Here is a 27,702-nt window from a genome sequence, read left to right as displayed (position 1 = left end):
AGATTCAGTCCTTGGAACTGGGAGTGTTAGAATACAGCACTAATATTCTCACACAGTGGGCAATATAAGCCCAGCTCTAGTGCAGGGCACAGCCCTCCAAACCCACCTGTACTGGCATTGAACAGGAGAGCCAACAGTGATAGAAATGTCACCCTTACATTGTGGAGAATTTTTACATCCAGCTTCCAGAGCCATGGGTTTTGGGCTTTTTTCCAGTTCCACATCCCAGACAGAGTATCTCACTGCCTGGCATCATGGGTCCATGGTCACAGGTCTCAGCTAAGACACAAATCCTCAGAAGAGGGTCTGCAGTTTGCTGTGTCTGTGTGGAGCCTGCCATGATAGAGTGGATCTCTGGACCCACTGTACAACACACTGTAGCAGCTCCAAAGAGCACCTGCCTTCCTGACCTTCCCACATGCATCTGATCATTGCTTCTGGGACTTTTTATCTACTCAGTTTCTCATCTCCAGTCTTCCCAGCTGCACTTGGGAAAGACAATACAACTGCAGGACTATCTGCAGTCCAAGAGAGGTTAGCTGAATCAGGAAGGGACCCTGGTGATAAAAATCCTAGAAGATTTGGGAGCACTGAAATTAATACACAAGTGTAATTACTGTTATTCTAGGCCATACAATCACAGAATCATTTAGGTTGAAAAAGGCCCACAGGACCATTGAGTTCAACCATAAAACCAGCTTCAGTTTTCTAGCTTCGTACAATTAACATTTTGGTTAGGCTTGCACAGCATTTTAGGCTGATAATTCTCTCTTCCTCCTTTTAGGGTATTATCAAAGTGGAACCTTTACTGAACTCCAAATCCAACCCACCTTATTTTTGACAAAGGACCCTTTCAACATTCCAACACACTGCCAATTGTTATGCACTGAAGCCAGGCTGGCACCACAGAGGCAAGATTATCCAGAAATTACATAGGCATGAAAAAGAAGAAGCTCCATGAGGATGAAGCAAGCAAAAGAAGCAAGCAAAAGCTGGTTTCCCACAGAGCTCTGTCTCATGGTTGATTGAGTCTTTATTGTCCAATAAAGTACAAACTCTTATTGAAGATTTTTCTATAATTGGCTATTGATAAGTATTTGACTACCTGGGGACTCTCTAATATCTTTTTCCTCCACTGCCTGCATATTTTCATGAAATGTATAAAACTACAACCATCTATGCTGCTGTTAAATTTAAAACACACATGCACAGGCAGCATGGTAGCACAAGGATCACTACCTTGTGAAGCCTGGCTAGAATCCCCAATTTTTCCCCCAAATGAAAAACAATGAAATTGAGGAAAAATTGACCTAGCTGTAGTCATGTGCTTTATGTACTTCATTAAAAAGGACAAATACATTCTGGAGTTAGGACATGCATAATGCTGCTGGCTGTATTTATGACATAAATTCTTCACTTTGAGGAAGGGGGAAAAAAAAAACCCAACATCATACACCTATTATTAGGGATGGATCCTCACAGCACACTAAGGTGCATGAATACATATATTTGCCTACTGACTTTTTCTAAAATAGGAGGAATATTAGAAAGTTAAAAATAGAAAGCATAAATATTGTTGACATATAAACAAGAAAGTAATATCCACAGAGTGCAGAAGCAGTATGTAAATTAAGACCTAATGCAGCTAAAGGAAAAAAAATAATCTCATATTGTAGGAGAGAAAGGCTTTAAAAATTAACTTGATGTCTTTATGCATGTTTGTTGAAATGTGGTAGGCACAGCACAAATTTCAGGTGAATTTAATGTACAACATATTGAAATTGCAATCACCTAATAATGTATACATATATGCAACTTAATTTGAATTATTTATTAGTCATAGAAATCATTCTTAAGGCTTGATATGCACTTGTATGGGAACAAAGCAGTAAAAGTTGTGAGCACTTCTTTGCAACTGCATCATATTTTTGTCTTCAAAGTGTGGTGGGGTTGGAAATTCCCCCCCACCCCCAACATTAACTTTACCAGACCAGCTCAGTTTGGAAGCAAATGGAGCTATATTTACAAGCAAAACTACAATCTATGATGGAATGCAATGAATGTGTACAAATATACTGTATTTACTATATTTACAGGTATTTACAATTAACAAAAAAATCACAGGCACCCACCCTGGCCAAAAGACCAGGCAAAGCTGCCTCCCTGCCTGCCCCTCCTTGACCCCCTGTACAAAGGGAAGAGAGAAAGAAGCAGGATAGGTTAATACCAAAACAAAGCAATGCAGCCAAGGTCAGCCAAGCCTCTTAGTGTATCTCCCCAGTGAAGAAGCAAGAAGAGAGCAGAACACACTGCCACACTGCTAAAGATTGTTTTGGGAACTAAATCTCATGGGAGCCATCCCTCCAATGGAATAGTTTAGAACAATCATTATTTTCCTTTTTACACCCAACAGTGATTCATTTACACTTTTCTCTTTTTTTTCTGCTCGAAATCTGTAAACAATTTTTAAAGGCATGGCCTCAAAATACCACAGAAAGTTTCTGGAGGTTTCCAAATCCCCCAATCTATAAACTCAAATTTTGTTGAAGGCTATGGGAATTCAACCTGCTTATGGTCAGTGCCTTTACATCTTCTCAAGGAATCTCAGAACAACCCTTTCCAATAACATTCACTTCTTCTGTAAAAAAAAAGAGACACAGATTCTTGCACACGTACAATAATGTTAAATCCTTCCCAAGTCCTACCCATAGAAACCCAAAAGCATTAAATTATTGTCTTGATCCCTTTTCCTGGGTCTATAATCTGTGAAAGACCTCCCCTCTGCATTCCTTTTCTCCAGTAACACCTTTCTTTAATGTATCAAACCTTTCAACAGAGCATGAGATTCTGCTAACTTTAATGGCTTAGTATTGTGACAATTAAGGCAGAGAGGTTTAACAGAATAAATAAAAACTTGCCATGGTAGACTGTTTAAAGTGTCCTTTAACCTTTTGGATGATTCCCAAAGTTCAGATGGTTGTTTCATTCAGAGAGCAGACCAAAGCAAGCGTCTCCTCTCCCCCCTCCTTTTCCTCTTGTAAAATAATTGTGACAGCCTAGAGAAACATTGTCTATCTTGGATTCAGCCACTGCCCTGAAGGTGCAAAGCTGAGTTCAATACAGCTTGTTTCATTGCTAATTTCAGAGAGCATGGAGAGCTTCTTGTTCCCCTGGCATAACAGACAAATTGACTTTCTAATTTTAGAACAGGAGAGTTCAGTGCATTCACAGACCCAAAATGTTACTTTTCTGACAGATTTAAGTACAGATTTTTGCTTTTTAAAACCCTAGCATCCAAGTATCTTTGAACTTGCCATTAAAAAGGTTTTTAGGAATGCCACCCCACAGCCAGATGTTTCGACAACAAGCTTCAGGTTGCTTGTTCCTTGGGAGATGAGTGTTTAAAATAGCTCTGGTTAACCTTCCCTACAGCACAGCACACTGTTGCTGGTAATTGCCCTGATTTTAGAGGAAGACAGCAGTAGGTCTTTACAATCTTTCTACTCTCTCTGGAAGATTAGTGCCTCACAGCTTGTCCATGAGCTGGTACTGAACCTGACACCTGCCTGCAGCATCATTAACTCTCTCCTGTGCTCTCAGGAAAGCAGCATTCACATCCTTCCTGTTAACCCACTGCCTGATTTGGCAGTGTTCCAGCAACTCTACTTTAGTGCCCAGTAGACATTTGCCATGATAAGGTCCCACCTATGACTCACCTTGTCAGAAAAGGTGTATACAGAAAGAGAGAACCAAGGGCTCAAACACAATTTTGCTCTGCTCACAGGTGAGTGAATGGCCACATCTCTGCCTTAGTTCCCAGGAATCCCTCTCTCTGGCACCTCAGCTAAAAGGGAAACTCCTCATGAGTGGGAAAGGTAGGTCATTCATAGCTCTAGTGCTACAGAACTTGGTAACCTGAGCAAGCAACACAGCATTAGCATCCCTCAGTAAAGCGTTTCAAGCAGACCTTTTAGCAGGATTCACAGACCAATGTAACCAGCAATATAGAAAAACAAATGCATTGATTAGAACTACATTAAAAGAATGCTAGGCTTGAAAATGAAGCAATGCATTTTAGCCCTGCCCATGGTTGCATTGTAAGAATCTTCATAATACACTTTTTGCCTTTTTTTTTTTTTTCCCCTTGGCCTTCCATCTAGGCATTTCCTTACTTTACTCTGCCCCTAGGACAATTCTTCCTTTTCCACTCTCAAAAGTTCCATTTAATGCATTTTTGTGGTGAAAAAAGAAATAGTCTCTCAAGTGAAAGGGGGACAAGACCATCATCTTTCTCCCTAGCTGGCCAACAAAGGACTGGGCATGCCAGTAAATAATTCCCCTACCTAAGAGCTGTTTTCACCTGCTGGATAATTGTACATTCCTTTAGAACTTCATCCTTCTATAATTTCTATGTTTCTGATCATCTGGATTAACATTAGCAGTTCATTAGGACTTTCTCAATGTGTTTACAAGTTGTGATCACAATTGTTGAGTAAAATCTTTATTTGTGGCTTATCCAAGAAGCAGAAGCAGCATTTCTTTTCATAAACAAGATTAATCCCTTAAACCCCTGAACAGGAGATATTTAACTAGAGAGTTACATAAGCATATTGGGAGTGCCAAACCCAGAAACCTAAAGTAAAGAGCAAAAATACTGCTTTTACAAAACAATTGCTGATTCCCACCATCTCAAAGGCTTGATCAGAGGGCTACATTTCTGAAAGTGCATTATCCCCATGCACTAGAGACAGCTAAATCCTTGATCGTTTGCTGCTTAGAGCCACTGCAAACAAGATTTGTTTTCATGTCATTTATGAGAACAAAGTTTTGATTTTTGAATAAATAGTAATTTTTCATCAAGACACTGTAATACTCTTTGAGACTCTTAAGGACTAAGTCAAGGGTTTATCTCACTAATATAGAAAACAACTGTGGAATACATCCAACAAGCCCTCTCCTTCCACTAAGTTCTTGGTATTGAATGGGCATGAAATCAAACCTGATTCAATCCATTAGAACTGAAAAAGAATTGCAACATAGAGAACATGCATTGCACTAAGCATGTGTGTGTATCTCTAACATAAAACAGAGATATCACTGAGATTATGGGAATATATTTCTTTGTGGGTCTGAGAGATACAAAAACAATTGAGCCCATTCACAATTCTTTGTTTCCGAGTCCTCTATTCAGTAGCTGACAATCTTGACAAAGATGAAGCAGCTCAGATACAAATTCTTATGTCAGGGCTGTGTCTACATTTAAACTTCTGGGGAAAACAAAGTTAAAACTGTAGACATTTATTCATGTGCAGCAGAGTTGAGGACAAAAGCATCATGTTAAAAGATATTTAGAACTGGAAATAAACATTTAAAAAATAGAAGAATGTTATGATGGTTCTTCAAGCATCTTATGATGCTTTCAATCAAGGCCTCAAAAGTTGGCAAGGGATGCATCGTTTTGGTATTTGGGTAAACTTTGGATTTGGCATCCAAAACACAAAGCTGCACTTTGTTTTCCCTAGAAAAATCTGCCCACATTTTTCCGAACTGTAAATCTTGGAGGGGGGTGAGAAGAAGACATTATTTTGAAGAAACACATCATACAGAGACTTGTCAGTTCGTCTGCCAAATTCTTCTCTGCCTATAATCCTATGGAAAAAGTACCATGTGTTCATGTTACTAAGACTGGTTTTAATGAATATGCATGAAAGATTAATTTTAAAATGTCCTAATTTCTGCAACTTTTGAAAGCTTCTCTGTTATAGATGTTGGCAAATGCATTATGTATGTCCAACATATATAACACATTGGACATAAATTATATTTATTAGTTCTGTGATAATTTTAATATTAATGTAGTCTTATTTCATTCTCTTCTGTGGCTTTTTCTTTCCACACCATAACAACTTCACAAAAAGATCTGCATGTGTCTGTAAGAAAATTAATTGCTTCAACAATTAACAGGAAAGTGCATCTCAGAGGAAACACTTCATAATCAATCTATTTCCAGGTACAATATTTGCCACTTTGGAATAGATTCATTGGATTGAAAATTATTCAAGCTAATTATTGTCTTTCTAGTGTAAGATTCAAAGTGAAAACTACAAAGTTCTGCTCAGTGCTCCACATTCTAAGCTCACAGCATTATGCCAGGGGCAACACGACACAGTCCTGTTTCCTAAGATGCTGCTCATTCTATGACCAGGGCTTGCTAAATGGGCATGTGGCACCATGCTGCAGTCAGGTTGGCCCATTTATCTCCACATGGCACTACTTTGTGCCACATAGACATGTATTTCTTGGTCTCTTGATATGACAGCCTTCATCTTTAATGATAAGAGCACATCTGCACTTGTCAATCCTGCTATAAATAAACCTATGAAGACTCTAGTGCATTAAGGTACAGCTGAAAGAGGAATTATGTACATATCAGAAACAGATGCTTTGGGATTGATTCTACAGCTGATTTAGAAAGACAGTGTAAGAAATACATGGTGAAAATAACAGTCTCTCTCTTTTGGCAGTATAAATTGAAAAGCTATTCCTGTTCCAGAGTATTCGTGCAGAAGTTCACAAAACTAGGATTTAGGAAATCTCCCAGTGAATAAAGACTTAAAATAAAGTGTCTTGTCAATATCAAAGGTATTCTACAAATATTTCAACTAAAGCTGAGGAAAAGGCAGGCATGCATTCTTGCAATATGCCAGAGAAAATTTTATGCCAAGAAAGGCTGGAGATAGCAGTCATCCATACAGCTAATTGCACATTGGAATACTAGCTCCAGGTAATCCCTGAAACTAAGAACAATATTAACACATTTACATAAGTGAAGGCAATCCCTCATCTACCACCCTGACTAATAGATTCCAGCCACAGAGACATCATAGCCAACTGAGCTCTTCATCTTTGTGTCATCTACAGGAGTGCAGAATAGGCTCAGTCAGGATCTTTATCTGGTTACACTTGGCAGTGGATTGTGACTTTGCCTCACAATCAAGGCAGAAGAGCAGAGCAGCCAGTTACTCGAATCTTAAAGTGTACCCACTATGAAGTTATATTCATCCTTCTTGCAAGGAAAAGCTCTCAGGGTTCCTGAGTCACAAATGGAAATGTACCCTATAATGATTCCTGTACTTTTCCAAAGAGTCATGCAACAAGGCAGGCTTCCTGCCTCCCTTGTTTGCCATAGAAGACAGTCTGGTTTCCCACTCCTACACCCTTCAAAATGTAGTTTTGTCTAACTTCTTCTGGAACATCTTTTCCGTGTATTCCTATGTTCGATTTTGTGTCAACCAACCATATGATTCATAAGCTTACATCATGAGGATGGATTCTAAATTAAAAGATTCAGACTTTAACAGAGTTGAAAACTGAAAGCATACTGAACACTTAGACAGCTCTCTGCAACACTAAAAGTTTGTACTCCAGTTTACACCTTAGGCTGGAAAACATTTGCAGAAGATTGAGTGTGTCGGTAGAGGTGGAAGTACTGCTGCTTGTTGCAGATCAGCATGCAGGGGGAGGAATGAATCACATTACACAGTCCCTTCCATGAAACCTAAAATATTCAGTGATCACACAAGCAGCTCTGCCTATGGAATCTGACACCTCAGTTTTCTGTCCTGTTCCTCATTTTGACACGTGTGTGTGTACACGTTGGAATCAGCAATGTCTACAAAGACAGACATCCTGTTAGCCTAACAAAGCCCAGCTTCTTCCATTGGTACAGGACCAAAATCTCTTCAAAAAGATGTCTGACACATACTAGCAGTTCCAGAGGACTCTATATAAACTCCCAGGAGTGTAGCAGTGTGAGAGCTGAAATCCCCCTCCCACACTGACAATAACCAGGCTAGCTCAGTCTGGAAGCAAATGAAGCTGTATTTTACAGGCAAAACTACAATCTATGATGCAATGCAATGAATATGTATAAATATACACTATTTACAAATATGTACAATCAACAGAAAAACACAACCAAGCCCCTTGCCCCACCTTCTCGCCCCCCCTCCCCCCCCCCCCAAAAGAGAAGGGGCTGTGTTTCTTTTTCCTCCCCACCTCAGAGCAGGCAAAAGGGAAGAAAGCCAAGAATCAGAGAGAGGTTCGTTAGACTTCGTTTGTCAAGGTCAGTATGTGTGTTACCTTCAGCCAGGAGAGAGAAGCAGCAGGCAGACTGAGAGAAGACAGACTGCAAGGCTGCCCGACTGCCCCACTGTATCTTGCTTTGAGTACTGATTCTTAAACATTTCTACCTCTCCAATGGAAGTGTGTAGAATAATCATTATTTTGCTTTTCTCACACCCAATAGTGATTTATTTACATTCTTTCACTTTTCTGCTCAAACTTTGTGAGAAGAAAAGTTAAAGACAGTCTTAAAACCATCACAAGGAGGGAAAGCTTAGCCTGACTAGATCAAAATAAAACCAAAAAAACAGATTTTGGTGCAAGTTGACTCTCAAGGGACTAGCTGACACATGAAGAGAAGATCTCCATTTAATTCCTGCTCTGTCACACTTCCCATATGGCCCAGGACAAGTTCTTAAGGCTTATGCAGTTGCAGGGGGTCATAAAACAATGCACCACTGCCTTTTGCATTGACTTTTATTAGCTTGCTGTGGCTCCCAGCTCAGTCTATCTTCTTATATTTAGCTCATCCTAAAGCCTGGTTATGTCACTCCATTTCACTGCACGCACATAAACCCTCATAAGTGATGGCATCTATTGGTGTCAAAACTGTCCTAAAAGTTTAGCCCACATCCTCTGAACCTTCATCAAGCTGGGTCAATAGCCCTATTTTACCTCATTGGAGATGATTAAAAGGCCAAAAGGTGATCAAGGCTAAATAATTAGAGGATGAGCTAGATCTGCATCGTTAGTTCATATAAACCACCCATAGATCTTTAATATTGCATTGTTTATGTCATCAGTAAATCTATACCTTGAGAGATGAAGCCATAAAATAACTCAAATGCCCAGTGAACTTCAGCCTTGTACTTGCAGTTGGAATTTACTTTTCACAATTTGTATTGATGTGAGGTTGTATTATCCAATTCTGTTAACCTCTGATCCACACTTTGCTATATGTTGACTTATACATGATAGCTAGATTTTTAAATGACTTTCATTAATGAAAAAAAGAAAAGGGAATCCCCAAGCCTCAACAGCAGCAGGCATATTTTCAGCCTGAGCACATAATTCAAGTCATCCACTTGCTTTCCAACTCTCTCAGTAATTAGTAGTACTTCTTACAAGATTTCCTCCAAGGAAAAGAAAATCAACAGCACCATTAGAGATACTTTCACAAGACACACTTTTGCATTTATTATTAGATTTTTAATAGACAGGAGATTACTCACTTGCTGTCTCTGTGGCAATACTTAGCAAACTGGGTTTGTCCCACTGGAGTTGTTACTTTGAGAGTGAGGGTTACTGAAGGTTTGAGGACTAGAGTGCTAAGTATCACAAACACAGAGCAAGCATCATGAGGACGAATCCTTATGGTTCTTAAGGGAAACCATTCCTCCAAGTTTAAAATTATATTTATCACACTGGATAACACCAGGGTAAGAATAAAGACACTAAATATGCATGAGGTTTTCCAGACTATGGGAAACGTCGTTTAGCTACTTCAACACCATATAGAAAGAAAAGGACCTCCTCTGCAAGGGGAGTGGTGGAAAACTCTTTAAAACACCTGCATATCACACAAGGAAAGAGAAGAGAGGACAAAAAGAGAATAATCTCAATGTATCTGTAATGATCTGACCATTCTGTAACTGGTTTTTGTCAGCAAACTACTTAAAGTGAGACTTTTCCCCTCCAATTATTTGATTCCCAGTTCTTCATGCCATGAACTCTCAATAAAAGGGGATTAAACATCTAGCATTGTTTACTGCTTGCAGATTTTACAGAGACAGATCATTTAATCTGAACAATTACAGTATTTTCAGAAGACTCCTCTTAGACAGCTCCTGGCATTTTAGCAAGTCACGCTGATTCTTGTGCTATAGAACCTCATTTTATAGAAAGCACTATATATCAAAGAAAACAAGCCCAATTACCAGCACATCACAGACAACTTTGTGTCTTAGGAACTTCTTGAAATGTCAAAAATATAACACTCTGCCTTCTCCCATATAAGCTTTATAATACAGCCTCTAGTTATGTGAGCATAGAAATCACCAGAATTTCTCCCAGGACTTAGGTGCATTCAGTGAGCCTCCACCTTTTGAGCTGTCACAATAACTGTTGATGAAGATAGAACACCTCTTCTTGAATTCCTAGCTGAGCTCATGGAAAAGGGAATACTGAGTACCTGTTATACATTTAATTCTGGTACCATTAGGGAGTCTCACCTATGCATTACTTCCTGGATCCTTCCTTTCCACGATTACTTTTGTATGCAAAATAAAAATCAATAACATTTAATCAAAAAAATACAAAGGGGGATATATAAAGCCCCACTGCCTTCAGATGAATTAGGACAGGAAATTAAATTCATCCCTCCTTACAAGCATGCTTTCTGCAGTCCAAATTCCTTTTGTTTAAAGCTGTACCCTGGGGTCACAGCTGAAATGAGCTGGGAGAGGCTATGCTGATGCTAGCATATGTGAAACATGGAACTGGTTCAACTCAAATTAAGAAACACTTTCTCAGATTTGTCTTCTGCTGTGACATTGTAGAGGATACAGAATTTTTCCCAGGGTTTCTGGATATATAAAGGTGGGCATTTTGGAATGTGCAGAAGAGTTGGATGAGGCATCTCTACTTAAGCTGATGGACAGCTGGGCCACTAGGACACCAGTCTGCAGTCAATACTGGCTGTAATTATTCATTGGAGTTCATTCCTAACAGGGACAGACTGTCACAAAAGCAAAGCCACATACAATAATGGTGCTACAAAATAACCACAGAGTCTAGTACAAATTAGACCTAGCATAAAACTCTTTCAAAATTAATTTGACTTCTTATCAGTTTATTTTACTCCTCATAATTTTTATCCTTATTCCCACACATGCAATGAGAGCTGCCAGCTGCTAATTCCAGCTCTTCCTGGGGTGTGTAGTGATCTGGCAGCCCTGTGGCAGTGATCCCAAATCTCTGCTTCAAGAATTCAAGTCCTGGAAAACCTGCAGATTCTGAGGTGCCACTGAAGAAGGTGGCCCTGGTCTCTCCTCAGCCCACTGCAACTTCCAGATCAAAGTGGCTACATAACTGAAGCTTCAATTACTCTCTTCAGCTACTCTTAGCTAGGGCAGGAGAAGTAAAGACCAGGAGAAAACAGTCAATGCATTAGCATGTTCTGGAAATGTTGAAACTGTTTTAAATGAAACTGTTTTAAAGGATATTCTTTACCCTGCATTATTAAAACCATAGAAAGCAGCATTCAGTTGCACTGCATTAAATCCTGCCTTTGCTCTAAAAACTCTTTAGCCTGTTTATATTTTTTTTTTTTTTTTGCACTTGACCACGAAGTAGAATTAAAGCCCTGGTACTATCTCTGTGCTTATCATGTTCCCCTGTAAAGAGACAGTAACCAACTTCCTCCTATTCAGCACAAAATATCCTACAGAGGATGGAGGAATACCATCATGGTGAAAAAATGCACAGTATTACTCATAATCTCCTTCACTTTTTCTCTTGTGAACTGTTAAATCATGTCGAGTTACACTTATGGGTACTTCACCTTTACCATTTTCCTTAAGGTGATGTGCATGTAGTAATGATGTAGGCTCTGAGTATCACCAACTGCAAGCCATTAGATGGTAAGTGCTATCTAACTGTACCTTAGTATTTCAAACGGATCATCCCTGAATGAGGGAATTATATTTTACTTCATTTTTTTTAACTGCCTCAGCCATTCAATGCTAATTGTCACATTACCTCTTTCCAGTAACATTATGCCCCCATCAAAAGAACGCAGGAATAGGTTTCCTCTCTAAGGACAACCCTAAAATTCAGCTGAGATGAAAGGGAATCTTCTTCATAACGACAGCTGAGTCACCCTGTGGTATCTCCTTCATGTAAATGTCAGAGATATAAGCAGAGTCCACCTCTAAGATACCAGAAGACTATCTGCATGCCTTTGAAGTCATTTGCTACAATGTTTTTGTTTTTAAACGAATGAGTACCTTTCAAACAGGTGAACAAGTTGGCTAATGATGCTTTTATCTAATACTTGTTGGTTAATATTTCATCTCCTTTCTTTTGATTTACTTCAACATGATCATAAACCTTTCTTCCAGTATATTAGCATTGAGTGGGGCGATTTCAAGAGAGATTCTGCGTTTCCTGATAAATAAAGTAGTTTTCTTTTTGAAAAGTGGGCCAGCAAGCAAAAGAATGAGGCACTGAGGCTTGGTTCATGCAAATGTATTTTGCCTCAACATCTCTAAAGGTTCTCTCAGAGGGCACATTTACATTTTAAAATAAGGAAAGAGAAATGAGAAATAGAATTTTGTGACTAATTGCTTGCAAACAGTGGAATGTAAACATGACTTCTGAGAGGTTTAGTACTTTCACATCATCACAACATATAGACTCTTAGAAGCCTAGAGGTTTCAAATAACACAAGAAGGGGAAAGAAAAATCCAAATGGTACACAGCATGAAACTCTACAGCTAAATATATTTACAACTGCTCATTACCCATATGCCTCAGAAGTATAAATGGTGTTAAATGCTGGTGTTTCAGAATCAAATTATCACATTCTATCTGCTGGATAATACATATCTTAATGTATTATACCAGCATCAATGATGCTGTGTGAATAGCCAGGGATTTAGGGGTAATTATTCTCAGAAAGTAATTTTGGAACAACATAAAAGACATCAACCCTCTCCCCTCTCTCCTGCCTCCCTCAAAAATGAAAGTAGCATTACAAAACGAATGTCAGAAATACTTTTTTGCTCAGAATTCACATATCACTTTATCTTTTGAAGAAAATAAATGATCAAATGATCTCCTGGCTTGCCATAAAAATACCCAAACAGACAGCCTAACCCAACCCTCCACCCACTCTGCCTGTTTTCAATATCAAACTCAAATATATCCCATCTGAATACATGAATTTTAGTCTTTTTCTGGTTTGTTTGTTTTTTTCATTATCAACTGAAGCTCATGATGTGATGGGACAAAATACAGTGTAAAGCATTTTTGCTATGTCATACATCTTTTCTGTAATTCCATTGGATAGAAAAATTTTCTTTCCAAGGAATAATATACCTCCAGTTGATCAAGTCATGTGAGCACATGACTAGAAAGGAAAAAAACAAAACAACCAACATGGTGATCTAAAACATAAAGCTGTTTGCATGAAGCATTTTGATGAACACCAGCAAGTGACAAAATGTAATTATTGTGGCTATTAGGCTCTTATTTATGTAAATTTTGTTGCTTCAGAAGCATTTTAGGATTATAGCACTCTTGAGAGCCTATCAAATGTACTGGCAGATGCAACAAGTAAGAGAATGAGGCAATAGCTCACTGCTGTTACAACATGAAAACTAAATGTTAAAGAGCTAGATTTAAAAATGGGAAATATAGGGCACTGAGGATAATGGTATAAATGCATTAAAAAGGAAGTATATGTAGGAAAATCAAAGACAATGCTGCCATACATATTCCTCTCCCCTGTTATTATCTAATATCAAGTTAATTTCTGGTATTATAAAAGCATTAAGAAAATTAAGCACTGAAATATTGTATTGTGCAAAAATGAGACATGCAGGGATAAATGAGCTCAGCAAATACTGCCATTGTCTTCTACAGTGTCAATATTATCACAGACTGATTCAGTCACTTGTAATTCAAAACGAAAATGTTTTTCTGTTAGCAGCAGGACCAGCATTTGCTTTCAGGCAGCATAAACCAGTAAGTTCTTCAGTGGTATAGAACTGTAACCCAGGAGAAAAGTATCACAAGAAATGTTTTCTTCAAAACATCTTGCTTTATGTCTCCACAGCAGCTATGGGCACAGGCAAATGCTACCAACCATGTTTTGCAGACTAGGAAAATCCAATAAATCTGTGTTTTTAGCCACCTCAATAATTTTCCAAACCCATCCCACCTGGCAGGCTTCCAGTCCAACAGGAAATGCAGAACAGAGAGGAATCCAGGTCTTCCACTTCTGGCTATTCTTCTCAATTAACACTAGCACAGCAGAAGTGCTCATTTCAAGTACAATGAGAAACCACACTAACCCAAGAAAACAATCCAGAAATGCAGTAAACCTTTAATCCCATCTTTCTATTCTACTCACCTCATTACATGAGGAACTAATAAAAAGAAAGATCAGCCAACTTCCAAAGGATATGAGGATGGCACATATTAGGATGCATCTCAATGATTCAACCAATATCTAAGAATTAAGCAATCTCTGTGACTTGTTTCCCAACTCATATTTCTGAGCCCACTGGTTAATTCCCAATGCACCACTTTCTATTTGGGTTCTTTTTTGGTCATCTACATGACAACAGAGGGATGGAAGACAGTTGTTCACAGAGAAGAACAGAATTAATGTACAGATGATACAAGTAGTAAGCCCATCTAACAATCTCATGGGTCAGGATTTAGAGTGTTACAAAGTTATTATTACCTAAGAATGAAATCAGAAGAATTGAGAACTTCATAATTGCTTCCCCATTAATCTGGAACACTGTTGCAAGCCCATAATAAAGCAAGGCACTGAGAACTTCAAATCATATTTGACAGATGGGCTTAATTAGTTATTCTCTTACAGATTCATAATATTTGCTGTTAATATTCATTCTAAAACACCCTGCTGGCTGTGATAATATTTATATGTTAATCCTGTTATGATAAGCTTTCGGTGCCAAAACCTCTCCAAATAAAATGACTGATATATTTCAAACTTTGATAAAGAAACACTCAGGCATCCTGGTTGAGTTTGTCACTTGCACAAGTGTCTCCTTAACCCGTGAAATTACACCTGTCACAGTAAGTTAGCTTTATTAACACTATTTTCTGATCCATGTAAAACCTTCAGTAACACAAAGGTATTGAATCCTTAGTTAATTAACATTGCCACCTTCACATTCATGTGATCACACCTCTGATTTTGAAGAGGAGTTAAACAATATTAAACAAAGTTTGCCAAATTTCAAAATGAACCATGGGGGCAAACGACTTGATAAGAGGCATCAGTCTCTAGTGGTTATCAATTGTGCATATTTAGTGACACCAAATATGTCTAGATAAGGAAAAAAAGTGTTCCCCAGAAAACGTCCTTTTCCTCATGATGCTTGATCTTGCTTCATAAAAAGAATAGCAAAACAGATGACTAAATTTAATGAGGAAAACATACTGAACAATTAATTGTAAATATTCTACCTTTGTTTACAAATGAAGAAGTTCTCAAAAATGAGACCAAGAACTCAGATGGAATAAGTCAAGCCAGAAGTTAAACACATACCTTGTCTCCATTTGATTTTTCTTTCCAGGAAAATCCATTATGTATATGAGTTCACATTTATTTCACTAAACATGAAGCAATGCTTATGCTCAGCATGTGAAAGTACAGAGAACCCACAACCACTGCATGAAAGGTGACAAAATAATTTATTTTTTTGTGTACAAGGGGTCATTTGGAAGGCTTGCCACTGAATGATGAATAGTGAAGGGAAATAAGTTGCCAAGGTTCAATACACCCAAGAGGTTGCATTATATATGAAGAGGAGAAATCAGGCAACAAATGCACTGTATGGACCCAACAAGATAAAGTGTGATAGAAAAACTCGTTGTTGAAATAATCTTTGATTTTGATCCAAAGCCCATTTCAGTCAATGAAAATATTCACACTGTCTGCAAATAGCTTTGAACTGGGATTTTAAAGAATCTGTCTGACAGATTGTGCCAGACAGTAGGAAGCTCTGACCTTGGCATATATACACACTGCTTCTTTGAGCAATAAAATTCAGTCAGGTATGAGACAATATATGGTTTAGATGAGAAAATTCAGGATACTATAGCAGAGAAATTGTGTAGAGTCTGAGTTATAATAAGGAGAAAGTGATTTATGTTATGATTATGAAGGGAAATTCTTCTCTTTCTCTTTTTTTTCATATATCCAGATTGCAAAGACATGAAACTTCCTAGTTATTAGGCTTAGAGGGTATTTATTGAAAACTTCTAAACCATATAATAAATCCCCAAAGCCTATAAGGTTTTGTAAAATTTCAGAAGTAAATCACAGCAGAGAACTTCTATTTTATATAGGAAGTTTTCTAACAGCAATGCCAAAGACGATTCATGTGCAGGCAGTCAGACCCTTATGCACTTGACACATAGCTCCAGAAACAATGACCAAGAAGCAGCAAATGAGATTAAAATCTGTTCATTAAAGCCGTCAGTTGTGATTAGAAATGGGACATCCACCTGCTGCATGAAGGCTGGTTGAGACAGGTCAGTGTCCAATGTAAGTTGTGGCACAATAGGAATGGAAAATAGAAAAACCTATTCCCTTCTGCAGATTAAAAATTTATATAAATCTCACCAGCAAAAATGTAGGGTTTCGTTTCCTCTGGATAAAGATTTAAAAAAAAGGAACAAAACAAGCAAACAGTCAAAAAAACCCAACCCACCAAAACAAAGCAAAACCCCCACCACAAACAGCTCTGTAATTACCCACTGCTATCGTGCCTGGCAGCAAATAGTTGGAAGAGATTAAAACAAGTCCACAACTGAGTTCTAAGATATGAAATATGTTCATCTAAATATTCTGTTAAAACAGTATTTCCTGCCACTTTTAACTTCCTTTGAGTATTAGGACTGAATAATGTTTTGTTCAAAGTGTGTGTGGTAGAATTAGCAATGCACTACAGACAGCCACAGGTTGTCCAAAGCATTTTTCATCATACACTGTAATAAAACTTATTAAAATCATGGCAAAGAGCTTTGAAAAGGGAAAACAACTGCTAGTTATTAAAAGAGAGACTGCTGGAAGTGACCTACCTGTTTTCAGAGGCAGCAGATTTCCTCTGGCAAACAATAACAGCTGGTGCATATTTCCCAGTATAATCCATGCTCTCTCTGATGTCCCATAAGTATGGGCTGCTGGCTCTTACACTGAAAACGTTCACACCTTTCTTCACCTTTGCCCTAGGAGCAACAAAAGGATATTTCACCAATTAGATACAAATGTCAGCTCAGTCTGTTACTTATTTCTTCATTATTTTCTCATTATTGCCACACAGAAAATGTTAGCACTTATTAGAGTTTGACAGTATTACAAGGAAAAGAGATGAGAGAATTAATTAAGAATTCCATATTTTGAAGGAATTGCATCAAGATAGAAATCTTATTGAACTAATGATAATTAGAGCTCCAGTTGTAGCTAAATTGCAGAGTAGATACATTCTGGAGCATGCTTCTAACTCCTGCTCTTCCATTATCTGTACTATGGGCACCACTGAGCACATTAAATCTCTCTCTTGAGTAGGAGTTATCAGAAAGTGTCATTTTTGTCATGAAAGAACTCACATTGTTGTTGATGCTTGTATCTTGAGTGAGCAGCCATTGCTATGTCTTATATTACAAGTCAAGTCTACCTTTTCTTCTCCCCCTTCCCCAGATTACTCAGAGATGTCATTTCATATCTTTGCTGCAATGCCATCATCTTTTTGACACTGCAGCATTTTCCAAAAGTGACTGGTTTCTTTGGAAGTCTGTTTCTAGCCTCTATATTAGGGGAAACAACAGGGAAAGCTGTATGAACAAATGTTCCAGTCATGACAACTGGACTGACTCCTACTGAGGTGTATTTTCTGGTTCTTGTGTTTTGAACAATCAGTGGAGAACAGGAGCAATATAGATATTTAAAACCCATTTTATTACCTCTTAATTCCAGCCAGTGGATAACAGGAGCAATATCTTAATTCTTTCTCTCCCTTTCTTTAACTAAATATCTAAATGGGCATCTTAAGGCACTTCTGAATTATTCCATAGTTCTATAACTCTGGCCACTTTACTGAATCAGAAGTTTCTGGTGTTGTTAAATTTTGGTTTCTGAATGTGTTTACAAAAACAAAAAGTCCATTGTGGTCAAACAGTCTCACATAAGAGCTGTCAGGAAATGACAGTTCAATTATATTTGCTTAAAGTCACATACACAAAATCCATTCAGTGTTATGGCAAGGTCTCAATTCTGGGCAAGAAAACAAAAAGGTATGTGATTTTTTTTTATAAACAGCTGCTGCCATACAGAGATGCTAATATCAGTAAAACAAGCACTATCAGCTTTGCCTCTGCATGCAATTACTTGTGAAATCTTTGAAGGACACCATCCACACAGATGTTTTCAGAATAACAAGCCAAAGAATTTCTTCAACGGCCTTGGACAAAAAAAGAAAAAGTTACATCTCATTACTTCTACCACTAACTCAGTATCAGTGGCTGCAATTTCCTTAGCACAGCTGGAATAATGAATACATGACAGCTGCCAATTTGCACTCAAGTTCTTCCCTGGTAATTTCACCAAAGGTACTTTAAGCAGGTGCAGTAACTGCTCCTAGACCACAAACACCCCTCAGGCCATGACTTCAATGGTGGAGTGGAAATTAAATTGCATTCTTGGCTTCTTAGAGGAAGAGAGGGAGACAGGAAAAGGCCAATCTGGGTGAAATATTTTTCAGGATTTGTCTTTAGTGCTTCCTTGTGACCAGCATTTGGTGCCACCTTGCTGGTTTCCCTCAAGAAAGGAAAACTGATGGGTGACAGCTAAGACCAATGATAGAAAAACTATTCCCACTTCATAGAGAAAAGAGGGTGGCTCAGATCTTTCCAAGTTAAGCTGACTATTATTAAAAACCTCAAACCCACACTTCTAGTTCTCTGATGTGTTTATTGGCACTCCAGTAGTTGATCAATATTGATGGATGAGAAGGGGCCAGTGTGGAATTTGGGCCACCTACCAAGAAGTTGAATTGAGTATTGAAAAGGCAACTAGCTCGACAGAACCAGCTCTCTGTGCTGGTTCTCTAAGCACAGGACAGTTACTGAGTCACAGCCATAGATTGCTTGGAAGGGTGTTTCCAAGCCACATATGCCTTGAGCTTGAGCTGTAAGGCTGGCCCCTCAAGTTTGCCATGGGAGTGTAATAACCCACTGCTGTAGCACCCAGTATGTTTGATCAGTAACCAGTTGCTGCCCCCACCGTCTGCATGTGTTCATGACCATGTCTAAGATTTCTACATGTCATGGAGCCTCCCTGGGACACATGCAGGAGCAATGGTCATGCTGTGAGACATATGGAAGTCCCAGACAAAGATATGGCACTCAAGTTCTGCTGGACAAGATTTCAAAGGGGGGTTGGGGAGGTGGGATCCATGTCCTGGAAACCCAAGTAGACAGCATTCTTAGATGAAAGCAACCACTTTCCCATGACTGGAGGTTAAGAGCAATTACTGTGTTGCACAGTAGTTCAAAACACACAACAAATTACATTTGTTATATTTTTATATGCTTTATCAACAAAACTGGCAGGGAATTAAGAAAATAGAAGCTTTAAACTATAGCATAGTCTACCTTATCCTGCTGTTACACATGCAATAGCTTCACTGCAACAGAGACTCAGTGCTGCTAAGGAAACAGCCACACGCTGAAAATTGAGGCAATTTCTCACATTTTAAAAGGCATTACAAGAAGACTAAAATGAGTGCACAGGCACATAACTGATACCACCCTCTTCTCTTGTGTCTGGATTCCTTTAAAGGCCAAAGTGATGAGGTAAGCCATAGAAAAGAATGCAAAGCTAGTAAGGCAAGCTGTTTGTTTATCCTCAACATTTGTTTCATCCAAAAACAAACTGCCATCCTGCACTGATTTCTGATGTGATTTCTGATGTTTCAAAACAAATGCAGATCCTTGTGTACACTCCTTGGGGTAATTGTAGTCTGTGGATCAGGATTACTTAGACGAGTTTTTGATAAGGTCTAATTTAGTCATCTATTAAAAGCCCCAAACCTCCAATTTAACTGAAAACAGTAACACAGTAAGATTGTTGTTTACTACAAAATTAGAGGTTAGGAATTCTTTTTGAAGAAACAGTTAAGTGTACTTCTAGAATCAGTACAAAAGCTTCGATTCCACAGTCCCAGGAAATGTTTTTTCCTCCAGTATGTCTTGATGTTGTGCTTAGCACTCGTGGGGAATTGCAGAATTTTATTCACCCAAGTTACACTGGCAGTAGCACTTTGCAATTACCAAAAAATGACCTGGTTGAAAGAGGGTTAATTTTAACTGAAGGTATGCTATTTGTCAACAGCTAAAACTGAAGATACCCAAGGTGAAAATACTATGACTGCTGTCAGGGCTCGATTACTGTCTTGCAAATCTGCTTTATTGAATTTCCTGGCTGTCATAGGGCAAGCTGGGTCTTCAACCCTTCAGCTGCTCTTGAGAGTGCTCATGAGACAGCCTCTTGGTTCAGCCACAGTTCAGCCTACTAGGATTTCTCAACTGCAATACAGCAAAAGGTGTGCAACAAAAGGTTTTTTCAGGTATTTGCTCACAGTTAACAGTCTAAATACATTTGCTTAAAACACTGGCTGGGCAGCAGCAAGTAAAGTTGAGTATTTTGTGCCTGTGCCAGATTCCGCTCTGGAAAAGAGTAGGAAGGAAAGGACTTATCAAACATCTCATTTGTGGATGGGTTTGGGCTGTTGATGTTTTTCAAACAAGGAGTCTGTCCAAATAAACTCTTTCACAGGTATTTCTGCAAGCTGTTATTTACCTCTGGATCACTGCTCACAGAGCAGTACATCAGGTACTGAAACTTGTATGTAGCTCACCCCTTGCACCAAGTCAATTGTAGCAAACAAAGCCTTTGGGAGTTCTTGATCCCTGAAAACCCGTCAGTGATGACAGGGTACAAACCAAGAGGAGAAAGGAAAAAAACCAACCAACCCAAACACCAGCAAACAACAAAAAACCCCAAACAAACAAAACACAAAAAAACCCTCACAACCCAACACAGAAGGAACTCCCATAATCAATACATCACACCTGAAACCAAGGAAATACATTTCCTAAGCACATAAAGATAGTGATTCCCAAATCTATCTCATGACCCACTAAACACTACTGTTTACTCTAGTGATAAAAGAGGCTTCAGCTTGACCAATTAAAATGCAGGCAATGTCCCCTCTCACTTATCAAAGTGTCTGTTTTAGCATCTCCCAGTTTTTGCAGTTTACAACAAGTTAGCACTTAGCTTTCAGCTGGTGTCGTTACTGCAGGCTGGTAATGGCTGTGAAATTGTTACTTAAGTGTTGTATAAAGTGGAACAGCTGGCTGGTGAGAAATAACAGCATTACAGCACGTGTGCTGCTAAGTGCCACTGAGCAATGTCAACAAAGCGGTTTGAAGCACCACAGGGAAGGGAAAGAGCAGGCACGCAGGCAAGCTCACCCTCAAGAGGTGCAAGAGAGGAAAGAAAAGGAGCCTGCAGGAGCTGCAGATACCCTGCCACAAGCAGGACTCCACTCTCTACATTTTACTCCTGACAATATCCTGCATGCAGCATACAAGGATCACACAGCCCTCTATCTCAAAACTAAGTGCAAATAAACAGGGAATCTAACCTATAAACAGCTCTAAATAAAGATGGCTTAGACCCGTGACACTGAATCGAGTTTGCTCTTACTGTTGAGTGCTCAGGGCAAAGATCTGTGGGAACCTTTCACGCTCCTTCCAAGAAAGCGAGCTGCTTTCAACATGAAAGGAATAAAAAGAAAAGAGAGGCTGTTAACAGAGGTACCACCACTGGTTATCATCTTATTTCTGGTAGCAACTAGAGGTGGCAGAGAATTTGCGTACAGAGGGATACACTTTTGAGAACTTCTAGGCACCCAACAGACCTCACAGCAGGCTCTGAAGTTGTCTTGTCACCACATCTCCCCAAAGCACTTCAGAAGAAACTTGAGGTGGTTTCTCTTTCTGTTTATCCTTAGTGCTTTTTCCTGCCCACAGTCTAATCTTAACCCAGAAACAGAGAGAGACCAAAGTAGTGCTCAGCTGTGCAGGATGGCAGTCTTCCCTTTACTAGTGTTCACCACGTCTGGACAGCAATGAGGACAGTAATGGTGTGAGAGAGGCTTTCACCCCATCAGTCCATTTCAAACAAAAGATCAGCAAAACAGGAGCAGAAATTAACTGAATCTAATATAAGACAGAATTTGAGGCTAAAAGAGATGTATCTCTTTGAACATCAGTCAAAAATAAAATATGTCATTGACAAAACAGGCAGAACTCGGCTTGGTTTTGTTAGACTTCAGGCTTATTTGCAGCACGTAGATGAAAACCCAGTGTACAAAGGCTTTCTGGATTTGTATCTGTCATGAAGCCCTGAAGAAATAAAAACCATTATAGAAAATAAAATGTTTTACTTATCAGGAACAAGCCTTCATAGCTGAAAGTCTTTTAATGGAAGGAGCTGTATTTGAGAAGGGTCCATTTTAAAAAGTGGCTTAGAACTGACTAAATGAAATTGCAGCTTCTCAGTGCAGCAGGAATGACATATCACAAAAAATTAGGTCATGTAGTAAGAGACTTCATACTAATCAACTGAATGTCTGGCTTTTAATTTCATGATCAATGTTGGCATGGCTTATAAAAGGTAAGATTTGGATGCCTGGATTTAATGTCCAGAGCTGACTTTGGCAGGGCTTTGTTTTGTTCTCCCCATTGAATAGTCCATGTATAAACCAGTGTTGTCAGTTGTTTTCAAAGATGCCTCAAAGTTTCTTCAGATTACACTAATAGTTTCACTGATTGAAAATCTACAGCAGAAGAGAATCAGGAGTCCCTGAGATGCTGATGGAGTTAGAATAATTTATGGAGAGCGGTCTAGCACAACATAAGCTATTTAAAGCTGTATAATATACCCACAAACTCTTATTAAGGTCTGTGGTTTTCAGCCCTATGAGACAGAAACCAGTTATCATTATGCATCACCATGAAAGCAGATTAAAATTAAATCAATCTGTTTATCTATGGGTTTGCAGTGCAGCTTTTCCAAAGCATAACATGTTCTCCATCTAATTAACATTTGAGGGGGGAAAAATACCCTTCCAACCAGAGACTAAACCACCTCATTCAAACGCAGTTATTACAAAAAATACAGCCTAGGTGGATTTATAACAAGATTTAATTAGTGAAAGGGCACAAGACTTATTTAGGCTTTGAAAATTGTATTGTGCACACCAGGAGTTAAATAAAATATATCTCTTTGCAATATGCGTCTCTTGGAGTTGCCAAAATTGCCTGTCGTGCTGGCAGTTTGTGTGCATGCACACAGTTGTATATATCTATATATATATATATGCATGCTTTACACACTCAGATTTAGATTTTATTCATGGGGCTATCAAAAAAGAAAGTCCTTATTGAAAACAGGTATTTTTCGAGATGTAAAATGCACAAATCTCTGGAGAACTGAAAGGAAAGAACATATACAAATCAGTTTCAAGCAGAAACAAATACAGTTTGTAGCTCCAACTTCTATTCACTTACTAAACAATCCATGAGAGGGTCCGATCCTCGGTGGGAACCAGAACCCTTCATGGCCTGCAGAAATGGATCTTTTTGTCATAGAAAGGCCCTGGATTAGAGCTCAGGAAGTAAACCTTTGGAGTTATCAATAATATAAATGCTTATCACTGCTTCTAAATGTCTAAAGAGCAAGTGCTAAGGCCAGACATTTATCAGTAGTGTCCAGGAAAGAACAAGATGTGACAGGCACAAACTGGAACGTTGGAGGTTCCATCTGAACGTGAGGATAAACTTCTTTCCTTTGAGGATGACAGAGCGGTGGACCAGGCTGCCCAGAGAGGTTGCAGAGTCTCCTCTGAAGAGATTCCAAACCCACCTAGACGCTGCGATCCTGGACAACCTACTCAGAGTGACCCTGATTTAGCAGGTGGTTTGGACTAGATGATGCCCAGAAGTCCCTTTCAAACTCTATTACTCTGTGATTGTGTGATAAGAGTAGCACAGCGTCTCCTAGGGCCCCTAGCAGCAGTCATCCTGGGAAAGTCATCCCCACATGAAGGAAAAGTTAGAAAAAGGTTTTTAATGTACTTCATGTCTGTGTCGGTCAGCAGTGGACTGTACATAATGTCAGGTAGGTGGCAAAGCAGTGAGAAAGAGGAGAATAGCAGCATTGTAACCTGAAGTAGCACTAGAGAAATGTGTGCTACAAGCAGGGAAAATCTCAGTGATAGGATAGACAGGATGTCACTGCTGGAACTGACAACATTACTGTTAGCTGTGTTCTATGGAAGTGTTCCTCTGTTAAGGGACAAGCTGGTGCTCCTGCCTGTAGTCATGTCTCAATACCAACGATGAAGCAAGCACAGAGGTGTTTAAGAGTGTCTTGAGGTTGATAGAGGTGAAGGAGAGAAGGTAATCCATGATCTCTTTTTATCCCAAACTACTCAGCAAAGGCAACTTTGTAACATAAAGCTGACTGTCACCTCTCCCAGTGTGCAGGGCACTTTCCCCTACAGGAAAGAATAATTGGGCAATAATGAGCAACAGCACTAAACAGACCAAAATATTTATGTATTCAAGGGCGTGAAGGAAAGCATTTGTTTATAGAAATGAAAGACAAAGATAAATAGAGACTTAAAGTGGTTGGGAGCCCTGTGGAATGTTTCCAACTACTGCTTCCAAAATAAGTGCAAAAATATGGTGCAGGGTCTGAAATATATCTTTCCACATTGCTTGTAAAAAGAAAACAATGCAACACGTCCCTTCCTTTCCTGGTCAAACATAACAAAGCTGCTAACAGCACAGCCTGTGCAATCAGTTCTTTTAAATCAGTCTTAGATATAAGATAGGATAGGAAAAAAAAAAACAAAGCACAGTACTGGGGACTGTGCAATGAAAATGGAGTGCCATTTGCCTTATTTTGCAGGTGAAAAACATGGTAGGTAACAGCTACCATGCTACAACAAGCATGTGAGTGAAGTTGGTTGCAGAGATCCCCAGAGAATCATCTAGACCATAAGAAGAGTGTAGCAAACCATTACCCAGTTATCTATTGCAGGTGGAGTAAAGCAGAACATAAAACAATGCAGCAGCTTTCTAAGTGTTGTAGGGACATTTAGATGTGTGTGTTTATGTATGTGTACATATATTTTTATGCTGAGTGGGCAACCAACAAGTGGAGAAATTCTGGATTCACTTGAATTGGCTGAGAACATTAGGAGAACAGTGAATAAAGACAAGGCTGGTGAACCATGCAGAAGCAGCCTTCAAAAAAAAAAAGTGCATAAATAGGAATAGAGCTATATATTCTCTCTACATACCAAGAACCAACGAGGCTGGTAAGAATATTTCTTTGCCTTTATCTGCAAAGCAGTGTCTGGTGCACAACTTGTATTTTTTTCCCTGAAGTCACACGAGAGAATACGATTTTAGAGAGATGCAGACACTACTCTAGAGCTACCACCTGGCCAGTCACCTTTTTGCAAGACTCGAATAGAGAGATGCTGCTAACAATCAAAACTACAAGAATTTTGACTTGTCAAGCAGAATTATCACACGGATCAACAGCCACTGCCAAGCTTCCTCCAATGTGACTACTACATGCCTGATATCCAGTGAAAAAGAGAGTGCCCCTTAATGCTAAGGCTTCAAGGCTGAGGCTAAAATATATTAGCAATCACAATAATATCATAAATACAGACAGCATGGTTACCTCAAAAGAATCTCCAAAAATGTTCCTGTCCTCTCCGGAAGAGACAGCTGCACAAATGCTTTGTGAGACTAATGCTCCTCCCAGTGAGGGCTCACCTCCCACTGCGTGACACTGAATCTGCCCCTTCAGTTCTTCATGGTAACACCTTGAACCTCATGGCACTCTTGGTGAAGGGTTTGGTGCTTGGAGGCGATCTAAAAAAAGTTCTTTGGTAGAAAGTTTATTTCAAACTTCATAATCAGGAGAGTTCTGAGGTATTTCTAAATCACTTCCTAATGTAAAACGCAATGACAGTATCACTGAGCAATGAAGGAGAGTATCACCTCAACAATGCTAACGAAGACCGATCAGTGAAAATGACTTAGCACCGTTCCCTAGCAACTTCTCACAGCTGCAGATAAAATAATTTTCTGGGCATCACAGAAAATGTGGATATTTAGTTGTCTTATACAGGAATTCTGTCATCCATTACCTATGCCCACTCCCCTCTAGGAAATAATACAGGAGCAATTGACAGCAAGCTGTAGCATGACATTAATTGTCCTAAAATTTTTTAACAAAGCCATGGATCCATATGTGCTGTGTTTGTCCTTCACTCAACAACACATATGTCAGATGTTCAAAGAATAGCACCAGAGAGAGAGAAAAACACTTTATTTTGCTGGAAAAATCCTGAGCCTGCAAATCCTTTTTCATAAAGGTGCTCCCTTGCTCATGAGAGCAATTCCACTGACTCCCAATGCTATTGCTTAACGTTTACAGAACCAGGTCTACAATAAAGCAAATTTAAAGTGTATAAATAAAGGGTTCAGATTCTTTAATGGAGAAAAAGCCTGCATTTTTTGCTCCAAAGAGTTGCCATTGGCATAAAATAGATATTCAGAAAGCAATTCAACCAGAATTTTTTTTATATACATAAAATCTCAGGCTGAACATTATACATCCGTACCAACACATTTCACCACCTTTCTGTCATCTGCACGAGTAGCTACCAAAGCAGCATTTGCTAAATAATAATAGCAAGGAGTTCTGCTTCAGGCAAACCCTGATAGCTCAATGAAGCCATTGGTGCAGAAGGGAGTTCAATTAATACAAAAATGACACTGCCCAAAATTATTCTGTGTCCCTAATGTAGGTTACATGCAATGTTGTCTGTATCCAGCTGCAACAGTTAACCCTCGTGCAAGTTAGAGCAGAGTTACAGTAGATGATTTCAGGACTGGAAGAGCCACAGAAGAAGGTTTGGCTGATCCAAGAAAGCAGAAGCAGAGATCTCTGTGAATTACACAAAATACCCCTCCCTGTTGATCACTCTCCAAGACAGAGCTATTTTGCAGGAACACAAAGGCAGCTGGTAATCCTCTCCACACACAAATCCTGAAACACTACTAATTGTGTTTCCTCTCAGCCTTGAATTTCATGCCTATCCTTGGACTGCTTTATTCTCCTTGTGCATTTTAATCTAAGAACGATGAGAAGGGGTCAGAGACTTCTCATCACAGCATACAATTGTTCTAGCAACCCTACTGAGGAATTCAAATATGAGAACCCCCTAATGTCTGCCAAACAGTGGTCAAAGTTAAATATCATCAAACAGAATATGGGAACTTAAAATATGAGCTGAGCAAGAAATTATATTACACCTACATTTTCCTTTTCTCTTTATATCTGTTAAAATTTGGAGCTTTAGACTCAGGTTTAATGTGCCACAATTTTTGGAAGCAATTTGCTCTTTTGAAAACAGAGGTTTTAAAAAGTTTTAGCGAGCTGACATACACAAATCTTACTTGTGGCAATGAGTGATATTTTTTACTTCCACAATAAAAGCCCAGCAGCAATCAGCCAAAGATGTTAACACGCTAAATCATTTGCCACCTTATAAATTCTCTGGGCAGAAGTGACCACTGAGCAGTAGTTTATGAAAGCAAAAAGGTTCTATCCCTTGCCACCAGCTGGTAAGACGAAAATCTACTACGAATTAC

The 27,702-nt window shown here is 39.0% G+C and overlaps 1 protein-coding gene across 1 annotated transcript in view; it reads right to left on the bottom strand.

Annotated features, from left to right (window-relative positions):
• The window catches only part of LOC128975706 (transmembrane protein 132D-like), a 259,696-nt gene that overhangs the window by 141,450 nt on the left and 90,544 nt on the right, over positions 1-27,702 (bottom strand). The window contains exon 3 of the mRNA XM_054392723.1: positions 16,972-17,118. Within this exon, the coding sequence (XP_054248698.1) occupies positions 16,972-17,118 (147 nt within the window). The remainder of the gene's footprint in view (positions 1-16,971; positions 17,119-27,702) is intronic.

Source organism: Indicator indicator, chromosome 26, assembly GCF_027791375.1.
Source record: "Indicator indicator isolate 239-I01 chromosome 26, UM_Iind_1.1, whole genome shotgun sequence".
NCBI classification, from domain to species: domain Eukaryota; kingdom Metazoa; phylum Chordata; class Aves; order Piciformes; family Indicatoridae; genus Indicator; species Indicator indicator.
Note: the sequence above shows the minus strand (reverse complement) of the source record. Positions and strands in the feature narration are given on the sequence as shown.